This window comes from Staurois parvus, unplaced genomic scaffold (assembly GCF_062004578.1).
Source record: "Staurois parvus isolate SC_StPar_1 unplaced genomic scaffold, SC_StPar_1.0 ptg000885l, whole genome shotgun sequence".
In the NCBI taxonomy this organism is placed as follows: domain Eukaryota; kingdom Metazoa; phylum Chordata; class Amphibia; order Anura; family Ranidae; genus Staurois; species Staurois parvus.
This window is the reverse complement of record NW_028318681.1, coordinates 723,019-740,885: the sequence shown is the minus strand read 5'-3', so window position 1 is coordinate 740,885 and position 17,867 is coordinate 723,019. Positions and strand designations below refer to the sequence as shown.

Here is a 17,867-nt window from a genome sequence, read left to right as displayed (position 1 = left end):
ACAGGAGCATTCTATGGACCACCACACTAATGTACCTTGAATTGTAGATATAGTACATTTTAGCAGGGGCTCCCAAAACCAGAAAGTTATTTAAAGGGTTTCTGTGTGTTGAATGGGCTGAGAAAGGTAGTTTTAGATGTTAAAGTTGTGATATACCAGGTAATCTTTATACACCCAATAAGCAAAAACTATTTCAGGATGACCATTTCAATCTAAATAGTGTGTGCAAGTGGAATATCAACACAACATGTGGGAAAACACAAAAACAGAAGGCTCCAGTGTATCGCAAATGCTGATATTTATTAAAACATGATACGTGTTCATAAAAATAAAAATATGGTACAGATCATACATCAAGCACAATTGAATATATTATTGTTTTTTCCTTGGAAAAAAGTTACAAATGCTTACACAGAGATGCCAGATCTCCATGGGTTGGCCTAACTGAATATATTATAGCATAAATACAAATTTTGCCAAGTATAGGTTAAAATTAATATATTAGCAGTGAAACGTTTATCAAAAACTTCCACTAGTTTACCATGAATGTTTAAAAAGAAAGACCATGTGCTACTTAATTTAAATGTACAATCCTCATGACTAGAATAGCTGCATGTTCCGCATCACTGAACTGGATCAGGAAATATTTGTTACCTGTGACCTAATAGTCCCAAAATTCGTGTGGGACTTTAAGTAGTGTGCTCTAGTAGACACCAACTTTTCTTTAGGAAAAGTGCAACACAAAGCAGCCAATAAGGAATTATTTTCTCATCAGTGACTGCTAAACCCTTTGAAAGCCAAAGTCAAAATGGCTGTGTCAAATCTATACTAACCTGCTCTTTGGCTTCTAATAAGTTCTGTTGTGTGTTCATGATTTTCTTAGATCCAAGTTATTTAAATAGGGGGGGGGGGGCAATTATTCTAATGTAACTTTATAAAAGCTTCTAAAATGTAAGATCACCCTAAAATGTTGTCTTACACAAATATGTTTTACACTTACAATTTAAAACGCTACCAGTAAATCTTAGGAGAAAAACAAAAACCCTATCTAGTGCATTTTACATGATATCATATAAGGTATTTTAATTGTTTTTGGTCTAATTTTGCCAATTCACCAATCACAACATTTAAAGAAAAAAAAAGCAGTTTGTGCTCCCATTAAAAAACAAAAACCCACAAGAACATTTTACAGTGAAATGGCAGTGCACAATTGTTCCAAGCTACACATCGGCCAAATCCATCCTTCTGAAAGTCTCGACGCAAAATCTTTGGCAACAACAGCTGAGAACAAGGTCCTATGTGATGGTCCATGAAGGTATTGGTGATCATTGGTGGCAGGTATTTCCTCGATAGTTCATCTTACGGTCAGGAGAAAGACCAATCCAGCAATCCCAAAACCAGCAGCTGCCATCAAGGCATTGGAAAACCTACTGTTATCTTGTATCTGGCCAGTTTCATGCTTGCTACAAAATTTGTGGAATCCCTCCTGAAAGACAAAGAAAAACAAAGAACACATCAATATTTTGACCAATACAGTTGGCACCAATATCTTAGCTGTTCTAATTGTTCTGTACTTAGGAAGCCACAGGTGGAGTGTATAGCCAACCATTGATGTTAATGGCTGTGCACTCTTGTACTAGATATTACATGTTCAAGACATTTTCCCCAAAGGACAGAAGCTCTGCATTTGAGAAATACATCACGTGTGTAAAGGGCAATGCACAAACACATTGACATAAATCAGAGTACAACAGCAACCACTTACTTCTGTGGCTGGCTGTATGTGCCATCTGCAGCTTCCTGGGAAAGATTTTACACCTCCGAAGGTCCATATGCATGAGGCCATTATGTAGTTACCAGCTTCTTTGTCAATTTAGCTTCTTAGCCATCGTAAGGCAGAAGCCATTATTTAAAGCTCAAGTTTAGGTATGGCAACATTTTATAGTTACATTGGTCCAGTTTGGACCAAAGCAAGCATGTGCCATACCGGTGGGATCCCAGTTGAAGCTGGAAACCTCTGTAGTAGGCAACACTATTACAGTGATCTCCACTAGCTTCCAGGTCCCATACCAAACAGCTCCCCTGCTGCATTGTGAATACAGGTTGTTTTCTATGGGTGCCAATCAGGGTACACTTTATATTTTTTCAACAAAAGCAAAGCATTCTGACCGGATGAGGTAAAGCGGTGGGGCAATGACATCCCCAATCTCCAGCTCATCCAACCAGAGAACACTGAACTACAGTGATTTCTAGTTTTCAGAGGTATGGCACATACTGTACATTGATCCACACTGGACCAATGTAACTTTGTAAAAACTGCCATACCTAAACTCAAACTTTATAAGAGGTCAAATAAAAAATTGGTAATGGAATACTCTGATTTTTTTTTTTTATGCATTGTTATCAATCAAGTGTACTTTAATCTATGGCAATCAGCTCAGTTCCCAAAAGACCAACTGCTCTAAGCTGCAGAAAAACAACAATTTACTGAACATGATTATTAGCCAATTAAAAAAAAAAAAAATAAAATAACCAAGTGGTATTTAAGTTTTTGCCACAGAGCGGTAAACTCATTTTCATTGGTTGCATGACAGCACAATGTCAGGCATCCAACGCTCAAGTCATAAAACAAATTGCACTTTTACCTCTACATCCACCACCAGTATTTGAAAGCCGTGAATCAAGGTGCTGCCGGTTTAGACCTACACCCTTTATTTTTTGGTAACGTACAGCTCAGCCAATTTATTTTAATCACTCAGTGGGAAGGGAATTTTTGACAAAGTATTAGTTCTATCGGTGGTCTTGCTGGAGAGGTCTACCAATTTTCTCCTGGCAATCAAAACAGGTAAGAGGAGAAATATTCCCATCAGAACACCAATTTATGTAAAATGGATTATAAAACCTTCTACATTCTATCTCAAACAAGAACCAAAAAGGTTTTGGCTGGAGTTGAGTTTTAACACTTTACCTAGTGCGGGAGGAGGGGGGTGTCATTCAAATGAACTACTCTGTAGTGTGAAACATGGCCCCGTGAACTCAGTCCATGATAGGTCCAATGCAGTTAGCAGGATGTCAAGCCAATGCCTTAAATATATAATTTTTTTTTTTGGCTCATTGTAACCATTCCGTATTTTATTGTGTACAATATTGTGGTTATTTGCCATCCTGAAATACTAAATCCGCATTAACACTGAAAAGTGGGTTTCTTTAACAGAATTAATGCTTTCCCCAACTCCAATCTTCAGGCATCAGCGAGCATGCATCTCATGTGAGGAAGAACCTGAAATCGGTCCAAGGTAAGCCAACAGGAACCCAGGTTGTTACTTTCCATCAAAGTAGAATGTCTTACCACTCATTCAGCTGTAAATACCAAGACTTCAGTAATTGAAGCTCTGGATAGTACCAGTTGAATGGTGGGGATGGGGTGTAGAAGGCCAACACAGCTGTAATACCAACTGCTGGTATTTGGGAGGTTTCCTAAGCAGATGAACTTGGTGTTCACTTCACCTCAAAGTTTCATTTTGAGGGGGGAATATCTGACTACATCCCCATTGGGTAGTTTCCCCTCATGTCCTCTGCTGGAGACAGGACTTGGTCACTTTTTAGAAACATTAACCCTTCCCCACAAACATCTCAATATTGCAGAGATTTTCTATCCCTTCCTGTGTTACAGTCTACTGCCACCAGATAAAATCTCCTTGCTCGGGACAGACAAAAATCCAGCAGGTCTTAACCCATGTGGACGTTGGTCAAAACAAAACTAGAGATCTGGCAGCAGTTCCAACATACTAGCATTTTCTTTTCCAATAACAGTTATGGATTTCTCCCAAGAGAAATTAACATTACTGACAAGAAAACCGGTGTAGTCGGATCTCCATTATTCCCATTACAAATGAGAATAAGAAAAAAAAATCTCACCAAAGACCAGCAGAATCTGTGAACCCACACAGATTGTAACCTGCTGTGGTTTTTCCAGCACGCCCGTTTGACAGAAGCCGTCAGTTGGTCAGGTGGGTGTAGACATGGGCCACATCGGCCAGTTTCTATTGAACCTGTCAGCTTTAGTCAGTTGGTCATAAGTGGGCTCCATAGCCAGCCCCCCTTAAGGCAGACTGATACATAAAGGGGGACCTTTACTAAAACTGGCTACCATGCACAGCTGTACCAGGTTCTGTGTGCACCAATCAGCTTCCAACGTCAGCTTGTTGAATTAAGCTTTGACAATAAAACCTGGAAGTCGATTGGTTTGTATGTAGAACTGCACCAGATTTTGCACCATGTAGTTTTAGTAAATAAGCCCCAATGCCTCCTCATCTAAAAATGAGAAGTTTAGGGTAGTTACCCAATAGGTATATAGATAAGGGGGAGTTCAAAGAAAAAGGGTGGGTATATAATGAAGGGGAAATCATGTCAGGGACAGGAAAGGGTTGCCTCCACAAAAGGTAAACCACCTATTTGCCTCCTTGGGCTCCTGAAAGGTACTGAATCCACAGGTCCTAGACTTCCCTGAAGGCCTCCATCACTGTACTAGCATTTTAAATCCCTATTTCACCTGAAACTTTAGCTTGGACAAGCCATCCTTTAAAAGGCCTCACACTGCAGGTGATAAATAGGAGATCTGTCTGTTCTATATCAAGTTACATCCATTTTAAAAACCAGCTAGATTAGTGGAGACCTCTGCTGTGAAGTCAGCTTTGCTTTTATGACCCCACAGATATTTAATACATCTCTGCATGCTTTTCTCTATTCCAGATAAGCACTGCAGTTCCATGGAAGGACCAGGGACACAAGTGAGCAGCTGTTTACCGGATCTTAATTCAGCAGAATGAAGTATGGAAGCAATAGTCTCCAGATGGTAATGTTTGAATCCTGCTTGGCAGATGACTGTGTCAACAGTTATACCCTCAATACCTTCCGGAACTCTGCTCTTTACAATTAATTTGAGCAAACACAACTTTTCTGCCTTGCGATTCTCATTAACCTTTCCTATACCAGGCAAAAGGGGAAGATCATTGTTCATACTTTTGTTTCTGTGGTCTGTATGAAAGCCAATATTTACTCTGCTCTTTAGACTTTTCTATCCTTTATAGGAACAGTCAGATCGCCTCAGAACTATGAGCTTCATCTGTAGCTGGAAGACTCAAATACTCTAGCAAATCCACAAAATAGAACAAATGTTCTTGAACATATAATTGTACAATTCCAAGGACATATCACTACTATAAGTAAATCCATAATATCTTCTACTACAAAACTGCCGTCCTTCGAGAAGCTGAGGCTGCCATCATTAACCTTCTAAGAATGCTGGTTTCCTGGATTTATCATCAATATGTTGAGTCACCGACCCAGAAGCCATTAGAAAGGCAGAACTCCCGATCTCCATAAGAACTCATACACCCAACTGTTATGAAGGGACTGATCCTCTATGCAGGATCTTGTCAGGAAAATCCTGCCTAAAAACGTATGTAATAGTCCAAATACAGAGACCCAAACAATTGACCGGCGCCACTCAAGACTCCACTGGGTCCCCTTATGTAGCAACTGCTTGGAGTGCAGACAAGGATAGAGCTCATCTCAGCTCTAGACATCAAGTGGAAAAGGGAGAAGTCATGGAAATAGCACATCTCTGCAAAACCTCTGTAAGGAGGTGTATGATAGACTCCACCCGGGTTACAACCAGGCCACGCCCCAACACGTTTCACTTTGCTCACAGAATTTATTAGCCATGGTGATCCCCATGACCAAGCTCTGTGGGGTAGAGTGAAATTCGTTGGGGGCTTGGCCTGGTTGGAGTCCAGGCTTAGGCTGTCCTACACCCTACGAGGTTTTGCAGAGATGTGCGACTTTCAGAATTTTTCCCTTTGTCTGTAATTACACCCAAGTAAATGTCTATGCCCAAAATATCTTAAAAGAAATTTTAAAAAATAATTACACAAGTCCACACACTTCGATGTATAAATTACTGACCTTAGATACAGAGTTTTCTGAAGGTTTAGTGGTCTTTACAAAGCGGTGTGCAAGGACCCATAGAATACAATACACAGATTGGGATTAAAAAATGCTGTACTGATGCTTTTTTTTTTCTTTTCGCAGTTTTATGCATGAGCCCCAATTGTTTCCGTTCTTGCTTATAGTAAAAAGACTATGGGGTTGATTTACTAAAGGCACATGGACTGCAGTCGCTCCAGAGCTTAGTAAATGAGGGGGAGTGGAGCTCTGCTGACTCTCATCATCCATTCATGTGCAAGCAAAAACGCCATCTTTTTTCCCTTGGATGTGATTGGGTATTTTTTGTAAAGCGAAGCTTTAACCGCATTTACCAAGCTCTGGAGCAACTGAACTTGCAAAGTGCACAGTCTACAGTCAGGTCCATAAATATTGGGACATCGACACAATTCTAACATTTTTGGCTCTATACACCACCACAATGGATTTGAAATGAAACTCACAAGTTGTGCTTTAACAGTAGACTGTCAGCTTTAATTTGAGGGTATTTACAGCCAAATCAGGTGAACGGTGTAGGAATTACAACAGTTTGCATATGTGCCTCCCACTTGTTAAAGGGACCAAAAGTAATGGGACAGAATAATAATCATAAATCAAACTTTCACTTTAATACTTGGTTGCAAATCCTTTGCAGTCAATTACAGCCTGAAGTCTGGAACGCATAGACATCACCAGACGCTGGGTTTCATCCCTGGTGATGCTCTGCCAGGCCTCTACTGCAACTATCTTCAGTTCCTGCTTGTTCTTGGGGCATTTTCCCTTCAGTTTTGTCTTCAGCAAGTGAAATGCATGCTCAATCGGAGTCAGGTCAGGTGATTGATTTGGCTATTGCATAACATTCCACTTCTTTCCCCTAAACTCTTTGGTTGCTTTTGCAGTATGCTTTGGGTCATTGTCCATCTGCACTGTGAAGCGGCGTCCAATGAGTTCTGAAGCATTTGGCTCAATATGAGAAGATAATATTGCCCGAAACACTTCAGAATTCATCCTGCTGCTTTTGTCAGCAATCACATCAATAAATACAAGAGAACCAGTTCCATTGGCAGCCATACATGCCCACGCCATGACACTACCACCACCATGCTTCACTGATGAGGTGGTATGCTTAGGATCATGAGCAGTTCCTTTCCTTCTCCATACTCTTCTCTTCCCATCACTCTGGTACAAGTTGATCTTGGTCTCATCTGTCCATAGGATGTTGTTCCAGAACTGTGAAGGCTTTTTTACATGTCGTTTGGCAAACTCTAATCTGACTTTCCTGTTTTTGAGGCTCACCAATGGTTTCCATCTTGTGGTGAACCCTCTGTATTCACTCTGGTGAAGTCTTCTCTTGATTGTTGACTTTGACACACATACACCTACCTCCTGGAGAGTGTTCTTGATCTGGCCAACTGTTGTGAAGGGTGTTTTCTTCACCAGGGAAAGAATTCTTCGGTCATCCACCACAGTTGTTTTCCGTGGTCTTCCGGGTCTTTTGGTGTTGCAGAGCTCACCGGTGCGTTCCTTCTTTTTAAGGATGTTCCAAACAGTTGTTTTGGCCACTCCTAATGTTTTTGCCATCTCTCTGATGGGTTTGTTTTGTTTTATCAGCCTAATGATAGCTTGCTTCACTGATAGTGACAGCTCTTTGGATCTCATCTTGAGAGTTGACAGCAACAGATTCCAAATGCAAATAGCACACTTGAAATGAACTCTGGACCTTTTATCTGCTCATTGTAATTGGGATAATGAGGGAATAACACACACCTGGCCATGGAACAGCTGAGAAGCCAATTGTCCCATTACTTTTGGTCCCTTAACAAGTGGGAGGCACATATGCAAACTGTTGTAATTCCTACACCGTTCACCTGATTTGGATGTAAATACCCTCAAATTAAAGCTGACAGTCTGCAGTTAAAGCACATCTTGTTCGTTTCATTTCAAATCCATTGTGGTTGTGTATAGAGCCAAAAATGTTAGAATTGTGTCGATGTCCCAATATTTATGGACCTGACTGTATTTGCCTTTATTAAATCAATACTTCTCTTCATCCTCAACCCAGCGATCACTTTGTGCTCCTGCTTGGAGCCACGCACACTTGCGGCAAAAAGTTTCCCTGCTTGGTCCTCTCCAGCCTTCATGCTGCAGCACTATTCATTCCTACAAGGAGAGCCGTACTCTGAAGATTGCTGGATTGAGGGCAAAGATGAGCATTTCTCTTTGTAGACTGCACTCAGGAGTGGAGGTACAGTTGTCCTTTAAAGCCATGAAATCAGAATGACACAGACCACTAGCTTTTATCGGAGGGTTAGGTAAGCAATGACAACCTCCATATTTTCTCGGGACAGGTACAGCAATTTGCATGTATTAACGAACCCTTCTACATCTTTGTAGAAAAGCAAAAACACACACCCCAAAACGACCCCCCCCCCCACCAAAAAAACCCCCCTTCGACTTCCAATTGTCCCTGCCCCCCAAAGCAGCTCACAGCCCAATAACCCTTCTGCAGAACACACTAAGGGGCCACTAGAGAGCCGATTAACTTACATGTATATCAGGGGTGTCAAACTCCTTTCATTGTGGGCCGTGTCCATATTAGGATTGCCCTCAAGGGGCCGATTGTATCTGTAAGACTAAGGGGTTTATTTACTAAAGCTGGAGAGTGCAAAATCCAGCTCACTTCTGCATGGAAACCAATCAGCTTCCAGGTTTTATTGCCAAAGCTTAATTGAACAAGCGGAGGTTAAAAGCCGATTGGTTTCTATGCAGAAGTGAGCCTGATTTTGCACTCCCCAGCTTTAGTAAATAAAGCTCTAAATGTCCACAGCACCCCACATTACATCAGATGTCAAGAATACCACACCCTCCCTGTCACCGTGCACCCCCTTTGGGTGCAAAGCTGAAAAGCAGAAAGTGCAGGGTCTGGAGGAGGACCAGAGGAGGAGCGGAGTCAGTTACCAGAGACCAAGGGAGGCAGAGATTAGGGGGTGCTGCAGCTACACTGAGAGGTGCAGGATTTGGCAGAGGAGTTCTATTCTCTGCTGCTGACTGCAGAGACAAGGTGGGGGCAGAGACAAGGGCTACCTGCAGGAGAGGTGCGAGGGTCACAGGAAATGGTCTGGAGGGCCGGATTCGGCCCACAGGCCTGTGTTTGACACCTGTGGTGTATGTTTGAATGACCAGTCATTTTCTGCATACATATGGGCACATTAGGGAACCAATTCTGATCGACAGCAGTGTCAGCTACAGGGTAAAGTACAAATGGAAATACCCAAACATACCTGTATAGAAAATTTAAGAGTAAACTATGCGTGGGTCTCAGTTCAAAAGAAATGAGAAATCAATGTTGGCAAGACTTCCCACACAGCAGAAGTGAGGAAATCCCCTTGCCACAATGTACAGTCCAGGTGCTCTTTATACAAAGATCTGATTTTCATTGTGAAACCTGCCAATGAGAACCAACAAAGAACAGGAAAACACACCTGTTTCTTTTCAGGAAATAAAGATCCATTTACTGTAGAGCAGGCAGATTTTTGGTAATAGACAAATACTCACTGATGATGGATACCATCATTTACGTTCAGCTGACCCATCTCGCTCTCACTGACCACTTTATTAGGTACACCTGTTCAGTAACAAATTGCTAATCAGCCAATCACATGGCAGCAACTCAACGCATTTAGGCATCTAGACGTGGTTGAAGACGACTAGCTGAAGTTCAAACCGAACATCAGAATGGGGATTAAAAGGGACTTTGTACATGGCATGGTTGTTGGTGCCAGATGGGCTGGTCTGAGTATTTCAAACACTGCTGATCTACTGGGATTTTCATGTCTAGGGTTTACAGAGAATGGTCCGAAAAAGAGAATATCCAGTGAGCGGCAGTTGTATGGATGAAAATGCCTTGTTGACGGCAGAGGAGAATGGGCAGAATGGTTGCATTCAGATGGTAGGGTCAGAATTTGACATGAAAGCATGGATCCATCCTGCCTTGTATCAATTGTTCCAGCTGGTGGTGGTGTAATGGTGTGGAGGATATTTTCTTGGCACTAGCAAGGTGAACCTAATAAAGTGGCCATTGACTGTATATACCCCATATGGACAGATCAGGCAACCATGTGTACACAACCAGACCCACACCTTTCCCCTGCAATCTTTAGGCTACCACTACTACACGTTTGTCTTTCTAGGAATAAAAGCCATCTCCTTGAGAAAAAGAAAAAAAAAAAAAAATTTAAGGCCTTTGTTTGAACATCCATGAAAGCAGGAGCATCAACATGACAGCCAGGCAACTAGCTTGTTGCCAAGATCAGCAATAGGAGCCCCCATTTCACAGGGTGCATTTCTACAGCAGAATGGCGAAGTAGCCCAAACCTTTAAAATGTACAGTATGCATCATCAAAACCTCCCAGAGAAATCTCCCCTTCCCTTAGGCAGAACAGGAAGTGAGGGGAAATCTCCCCAAAACCAGGGGAAGTCCCACTGCAAGTTTTACCTTCAGCTCTTTGACAGCTGTTATTGGATTTCCTTTCACCTTCTGTCTCGGTGGTCATGATCACAATAGTGGGGTGAAGCTCCCCAACAGGACACAGCTATACAAACCTGTCAGTCTAACCCTTTCCCACTGACGACAAAAAAAAAAAAAAAAAAAAAAAAGCACGTTTGTTTACAACCTCAGCCATGTAAGCAATCAGTAGATCAGTACAAGCAGATCCCAAATCTGTCACATGGCATTCTACTTGTGTGAAGTCTAGTGGAAGAGGCAAGTCCGTGGCCCCCAGGGTAGTGGCGGCAATGTAAACCGGGCTCCGATTCACTGCCTTGGAATCAATATACATCGGGCAGTTAAAATAGCAGCCTATGCCGGAGGCTTTACACAAATACCAGCATGGTGAATTCCAATGCATTGTGGTAAAATGTGCCCATAACACTCCAAAAAAAAAAAAAAAAAAAAAAAGCCTGTGACCCATTTTGCCAATATCAGGACACCCAACAGTCACCAGCATTAGCAAATATCAGGGTCCTGATGGACTCCAAGTCAGCAGTCACTGTACTGTATACCTTAACGTGGTTGCAAACCTCAGACATGAAATATGAACAAAGCAGATCCCTCTATAATGTGTACTTAGGGCTGGTTTTTTAATGCATTTTAGTGCATTTTTTAATGCGTTCCTGAACCTTTTTCTGCTTTTTTTGGGTAATTTGGGGTCCAGTGCATTTTTTATGTGTTTTACCACATTCCAGTGTGTTTTGACTTTCTGGAACCGGAAAACACTAACTGCAAACATTGCTGCCAGCATGAATTACTTCCAACAAGTTTTCCTGACAAAAATAGTGACAGGGAAGGGACCCCTCCAGCAGATTGACAGCCTCAGCTCTGTTCCTGTGTGGAGGGGTGTGTGTCTCTTCCCACCAATCAGCTCTCAGAGCTCTCCTCAATGAGTAACTTCAGCTCCCAGCCCCTGCTTTTCATAGCAGAGAGATCCTGTGTAAATTCTGCACTTTGAATGAATGTAGAGGAAACAGCTGCAGACAGAAAGGTACAACTGATGTAGAAGGATATTGGTTTCATCTGTATATCCTCTGAGGCCAATCACCTCACTGGGTACATGGAAGGGTTTACAACCAATTTAAAGTAGAATTTCACCAGAAGAAGAAGAAAAAAAAAAAAAAAAAAAAAAAAAAAAAAAAAAAAGAATGCAAAAGTCGGCAGCTACAAAAACTGTAGCTGCTGACTTTTAAAATACAGCCACTTACCTGTCTCTCGATCCAGCAGTGTCCTCACCATGGCTGGTTTCACCGGCCATCTTTCCCTGGCGCCGGCATCTTCAGTATGGGCACCCAGCTGTGACAGCTTGAGGCTTCACAGCCGGGTGCCCACTGCACATATGCGAGAAGCGCTGCGCTTTGTGAATGGCCCTGAAGTCTTCGGGGACCTCTGACGTGACGTGTCTGACGTGACAGGGGGGGGTAGGACAACTTCTGCATCTGATCGCCTAAGCGATCACAGTGGAAGTGAAAGCAGGTGCTTGTCAAATTCAGGTACCCGCTCCCCAGAGATGCCAATCCTTAACAGGGGGCGGGGGACAAAGGCTTAAAGTGGAACTTCCCTATTGGGTGGAGCTCCGCTTTAAGGATGGATCCCATTAAAATTTGGCAACAAGAAGGTCCCCCTTGCTAATGCCAATGCGATGGGATGCTGTGCCAACCTATTGGGCTTGATATTCATTGGCACAGCACTTTGACCCCCGGTGTGTTTTCATATTGGTGGGGGGGGGGGGGGCACAAGCCCTGCTGTCACCAGCCTGTAAACCTCTATGGAAGGCTGAAAGAGGCTGCACTTGGACAGTGCATTAATTGGTTTTGGGCAGTATGGAAGAAGTCTGTTTCTGGCATTCACCCCTGGGCACATACTACCATAAACGCTAGGATCGCTTGCTGTACTGTTCAGCTGCAGCAGTTTTCAGCCTCAGAGTTTTACAGCCTCTTCCACCTGCACCAAAAATCCTGGGATCCCATGCACAGTGGCTAAACATTCAATGGAGGGTTTCCAGATGTAAAACCGCTGTCCACATGAGCATGCTACAGAATACATCCGTGTTGCCTGCATGTCCCCAACATCCCTGTGCAGGCAGTGCTGTTCATGTCATGTCTTTTGAGTCATATCATTTGAGCCCACAAGGCTGCAGAATTGGGAGCAGCCGCTGCATCCTAATGAACATGAATGGGACTGCACAGATCTACGCTCTAATACACCCAAGTGAACAAGGTCTAAGGAGTGCACTGGACTACATGAACTGGTGTCTACACTAGGATGCATGTACAGTCATGATCATCATTTGGTGTGTGGTTGTACATTGGAGGCCACATTAGACCCCCAAATGCACATTACAACTCTTATAAGACACAGATGTGAATGGGCCCCTCAGGGCCTGCATACACAGGTCACTATGACAAACACTGGTTGTTCTACACATAACCTGCACTGTGTGACCACTGAAGAATGTTCAAACACTAAAATCATATGCAAGAGTCCCATTTCCACATTATATATCTTTGTGTATCAGACAATTCACACTGGCCGCATGCTGCCTCTTTGAATACATCTAGATCAGGGATGGGCAACTGTGGCCCTCCAGCTGTTGTAGAACTACAAGTCCCATGAGGCATTGCAAAACTGACAGTTACAAGCATGACTCCCAAAGGCAGAGGCATGATGGGACTTGTAGTTCAACAGCTGGAGGGCCACAGTAGCTCACCCCTCATCTAGGTTAGTGGTGTGCATGGCTTCTAAAGTCTAAATCCTGGTTCACACCAATGCTTTGTGCATGCTTCGCAGTGCTTTTTTTTTTTTTTAGCTTTTTTGTTGCTGGGCAGGATTAAAACAAAACCCCAAAAATGCAAAAATGTCGCAAAAAAGCACTACATGCATTTCAGCAGCTTCCCCATTGAACTCTGTTGTAGCAAAAACACTGCTTTTTGCTGTTAAGCCCCTGACCCTTTCCAAAAATGCAGCAGCTCAAAAAAAGCACAGGTGTGAACATCCCATAGGAAAACCTGTGAAATGGACAGCAGTGCAGTTCTACTAAACCACATAGGTGGGATCCAGGCCTAAGGGACCTCACACTGGATTAAGTGTTCTGTGCACATTTCCTGCACAGTCAATGCACTGACCTCGCAAGACGCACGCAGGTGCCAATTAATTGTTAATGGCACCCCAAATGCATCTCACTAATGCAATGCATTTTGCAGCCACCAAACCACGTGGTACCAGTACTTTTTTCACATTGCAAATGGTACTTTCCATGCTCCGATACATTTGGTAGCCCATTGAAGTAAATTGGCTGTAAAAATCAGAACATGCGTGACCACACACATTCCAGTGTGGCCCAGGTCTTAAAGGGGTTCACAGCAACTATAAGCAGGTGGTTGAGCCAGTGTTTTACCACCCATGTAAACAAGTTATTAGACCCAGGAGCATGCAGATGCAAGATGTGTAAGCTAGTGTGTAGTACTAGTTGCACTTTGGAAGGGAATTTTTCTTTAGCTTAGGGAGTGATGTGAAGTGCAGTTAACGTCCATCATATGCAAGCAAAAATACGGTTTTATATTCCTCACAAGTGATTGGCTGTTCACTGCGAGTGAACTTTCACCACTTACCTTAAGCTCTGGGAAAAACTCCCTTGCAAATTGCATTTTCCCTAGCAACTAGAACAGTTTATGCACCTTTAGTAAGTCCACCCAATAGTTCATTCTGACAGCATACGTGAGAGTGACAACGCAGACATACAACTGGGAGGCAGGGAGTCACCCGGGAACATCATTGGTTATAACCGTGGAACATGCATGTGCATCTTCATGGCAGCTTATGTGAAAGGGTGACAACACCGGAACACAACTGGGAAAGAGGGAGTGCTGTCACCCTAGATGAAATGCCTGAATATGGACGCTCACAGCAGATCACCTGGGTGCTGTCAATGAAAGCTGCAGATTCAGGGCTGAAAATTACACAATCCATCCTCTGACATTTCAGGGATTGGGATTACATAAAGCATGCTGTATGGGTGGCAGCCAAGGGTCATCATATCCCATACAAAGGCCATTTCCAGAGATCAGACCTCCCCAGTGACAGGCGATCTAAACAAATACGATGTATACATTGATGGGGATGAGCCATTTCCAGCAGAAATACTTTGCCTATGACTCAGAGCTGCCATTGATGAGACTGGAACACACCGAGCTCTTAGTCATCACACGTGTACAGCCAGGCCACAGATCAGCCACTGAGACCACAGCACACGGAGCCCTTAGTCATCACAGCCAGGCAACCTGCCACCCCGCATACAGCCAGGCAACAGATCAGCCACAGACCACAGCACACGGAGCCCTTAGTCATCACAGCCAGGCAACAGATCAGCCACTGAGACCACAGCACACGGAGCCCTCAGTCATCACAGCCAGGCAACCTGCCACCCCGCATACAGCCAGGCAACAGGTCAGCCACAGACCACAGCACACGGAGCCCTCAGTCATCACAGCCAGGCAACCTGCCACCCCACATACAGCCAGGCAATATGTCAGCCATCAAGAGCACAGCACACAGAGCCCTTAGTCATCACAGCCAGGCAACCTGCCGCCCCGCATACAGCCAGGCAATATGTCAGCCATCAAGAGCACAGCACAGAGCCCTTAGTCATCACAGCCAGGCAACAGATCAGCCACTGAGACCACAGCATACGGAGCCCTTAGTCATCACAGCCAGGCAACCTGCCGCCCCGCATACAGCCAGGTAACAGATCAGCCACTGAGACCACAGCACACGGAGCCCTCAGTCATCACAACCAGGCAACCTGCCGCCCCACACACAGCCAGGCAATATGTCAGCCATCGAGAACACAGCACACAGAGCCCTTAGTCATCACAGACAGGCAACAGATCAGCCACAGACCACAGCACACGGAGCCCCTAGTCATCACAGCCAGGCACCCGGCATCTTTTAGCAGCTGAGCGGTCAGTGCGTTAAGCAGCCAATGGATCCTCCCTCCTGCTCTGGGGGCGACATAGTTTACACTGCTGAGTATTATGGTGGCCATACACGGGGCAATAGAACTGAACAATCAATTTTTGATTTGAAAAATTGATTGAATATCATGTCACAGAAAATGGCACGACTTTGGTTGTGGAAGAATAATAAAAAATAAAAAGGGGGGCAGGATTGATCGATGACATTTTGTGACATTCTTGTGTATTACATACACTGATCTTTTTTTCCAAAGCCAATTTTGTCAGTACAACCAGCTTGGGCCAATCAAAACCACCACTATCTGTCATTCATCCATGCCATTTTTGGCTCATCCGATCAATGGCCAATTCCATCCTTTTGTCCAATCAAACATCAATTGTTCAGTTAAGTGACACTGTGTATGGCCACCACTTATATGATCATACAATCCGATTGTACAATCTCATTTAGGTCTACCCATGAGCTAGTATAGTACAAGGATCTGCCTGAATGGCCAGTTTAGACGTGTCTTCCTATTGCATAGCTAAACGAGATGACAGACTGTATAGGATTATGTTCACCTTTAATCTGTCCATACACTTTGCAATCTGATTGTACAATCTCCTTCAGATATGCCAACTATGTATGAGACAAACCGAAACAATGCATTCAATGTGAAGCCAGTCTGGTGGCCCCTTCTACTACATAGTCGATGGCACATCTAAAGGATTGTCATCTTTAAGCTGGCCATACACTGTACAATCTGATTTCACAAAACACAGATTTACCAAACGAGGATCAGCCTTAACAACCGATGGAATCGGCTCGTGTAGTGACTGACAGCTCGGCTCTCATAGAGAAGAGATGATAGAAGGGAGAGGATTACCCATGCTCCGTGCTCCCGGAACCAGTCGCCGTGCTGCACCGCCAGGAACGTGCTCAGCAGGCCGGCCAGCTCCTCGGGGGTGGTCCCCGCCTTGTGTCTCTGCAGCAGGACCCCGGCGAAGGCGATGAGCCCGATGATCCGGCCCCAGTTGAGTCCTCCGTCCTCCGGGAGCTGAGCCGCCACCTGCTCCAGGGTAGTGCGGGGCTCTCCGGGGAGCAGCTCGCACGATTCGTAGAAGTCCCGGTTCTTGGCGAGGATCTCCCCGGTCACCCTCCACAGGGTCTGCGCCACCGGGCTCGGAGGAGGCTGACAGTCCCGGCGGAGGCAGCGCTGGAGGTAATCCTCCAATAGAGCCCGGCTCTCCGCCACCAGCTGATCCGACATAGTACGATGGGGAGCGGGCACGGGGGGGCTCACTCCATATACCGGCACCGCACCACGCCCACCCAGCCTGGACTGCAATCTACGGATCAGAACCGAGCCCGGTCCGTATACACTCCGCTATGACCGCGCCGCCCCACACAGCCAGCTTTTGTTTAAAGCCCAGCTAGACTTGTGTGAGCGCTGATTGGCCGCGCATGGCCCCGCCCCTCCATTCATGAATGCGGAGACAGATATGAAGTGTGATGCCTCTCCGCATTCTGATTGGTCAAACAGCATTCCCTGTAGTAATAAGGATTTCCTGAAGCAGGATGGAAGGCGGGGATTCCAGGGCGTGTCAACGATCGCTCCGCCCTCCTTTGTACATGATGTCATGGGAAGCTCTCCGGGGTATTTCTGAATGTACTATTGTACTATACACAGGAACAGCGCGTTCCCTCTTCTCTGACGTCATCACACCACAGAGGAAAATACTGGAAAGAACTGGAATCGTCAGCTTTACTCCGATCTAACATCGCCTTTCATGTCTATAGTGTTCTTCTAATAGGAAAGATCTCTACCTATACCTCTGTCTGTCTGTCTGTCTGTCTATACATCTATCTGTCTACCTATACATCTGTCTGTCTGTCTATACCTCTATCTGTCTGTCTATCTATACATCTATCTGTCTGTCTATACATCTATCTGTCTGTCTGTCTGTCTATACATCTATCTGTCTGTCTATCTATACATCTATCTGTCTGTCTGTCTATACATCTATCTGTCTACCTATACATCTGTCTGTTTATCTATACATCTATCTGTCTGTCTATCTATACATCTATCTGTCTGTCTATACATCTATCTGTCTACCTATACATCTGTCTGTCTATCTATACATCTATCTGTCTGTCTATCTATACATCTATCTGTCTGTCTGTCTGTCTATACATCTATCTGTCTGTCTATCTATACATCTATCTGTCTGTCTGTCTATACATCTATCTGTCTACCTATACATCTGCCTGTCTATCTATACATCTATCTGTCTGTCTGTCTATACATCTATCTGTCTGTCTATCTATACATCTATCTGTCTGTCTATCTATACATCTATCTGTCTGTCTATCTATA

At 44.1% G+C, this 17,867-nt stretch overlaps 1 protein-coding gene and 1 long non-coding RNA gene across 2 annotated transcripts; one reads left to right on the top strand and one right to left on the bottom strand.

The window, feature by feature from the left end:
* Positions 1 to 281: 281 nt before the first annotated feature.
* LOC149442472 (anti-apoptotic protein NR13-like) lies at positions 282 to 16,930 on the bottom strand. The gene is made up of 2 exons (XM_089656079.1): positions 16,374 to 16,930; positions 282 to 1,486 (listed from the first exon to the last, which is right to left on the bottom strand). Exons 1-2 carry the CDS (start codon positions 16,755 to 16,757, stop codon positions 1,355 to 1,357), a joined length of 516 nt encoding a protein of 171 aa, XP_089512205.1. The 5' UTR covers positions 16,758 to 16,930; the 3' UTR covers positions 282 to 1,354.
* On the top strand, positions 3,212 to 6,071 carry LOC149442473 (uncharacterized). Its single transcript, XR_016307163.1, has 2 exons — positions 3,212 to 3,296; positions 4,753 to 6,071. It is a non-coding gene; the product is annotated as an uncharacterized LOC149442473 (long non-coding RNA).
* Positions 16,931 to 17,867: the final 937 nt, after the last annotated feature.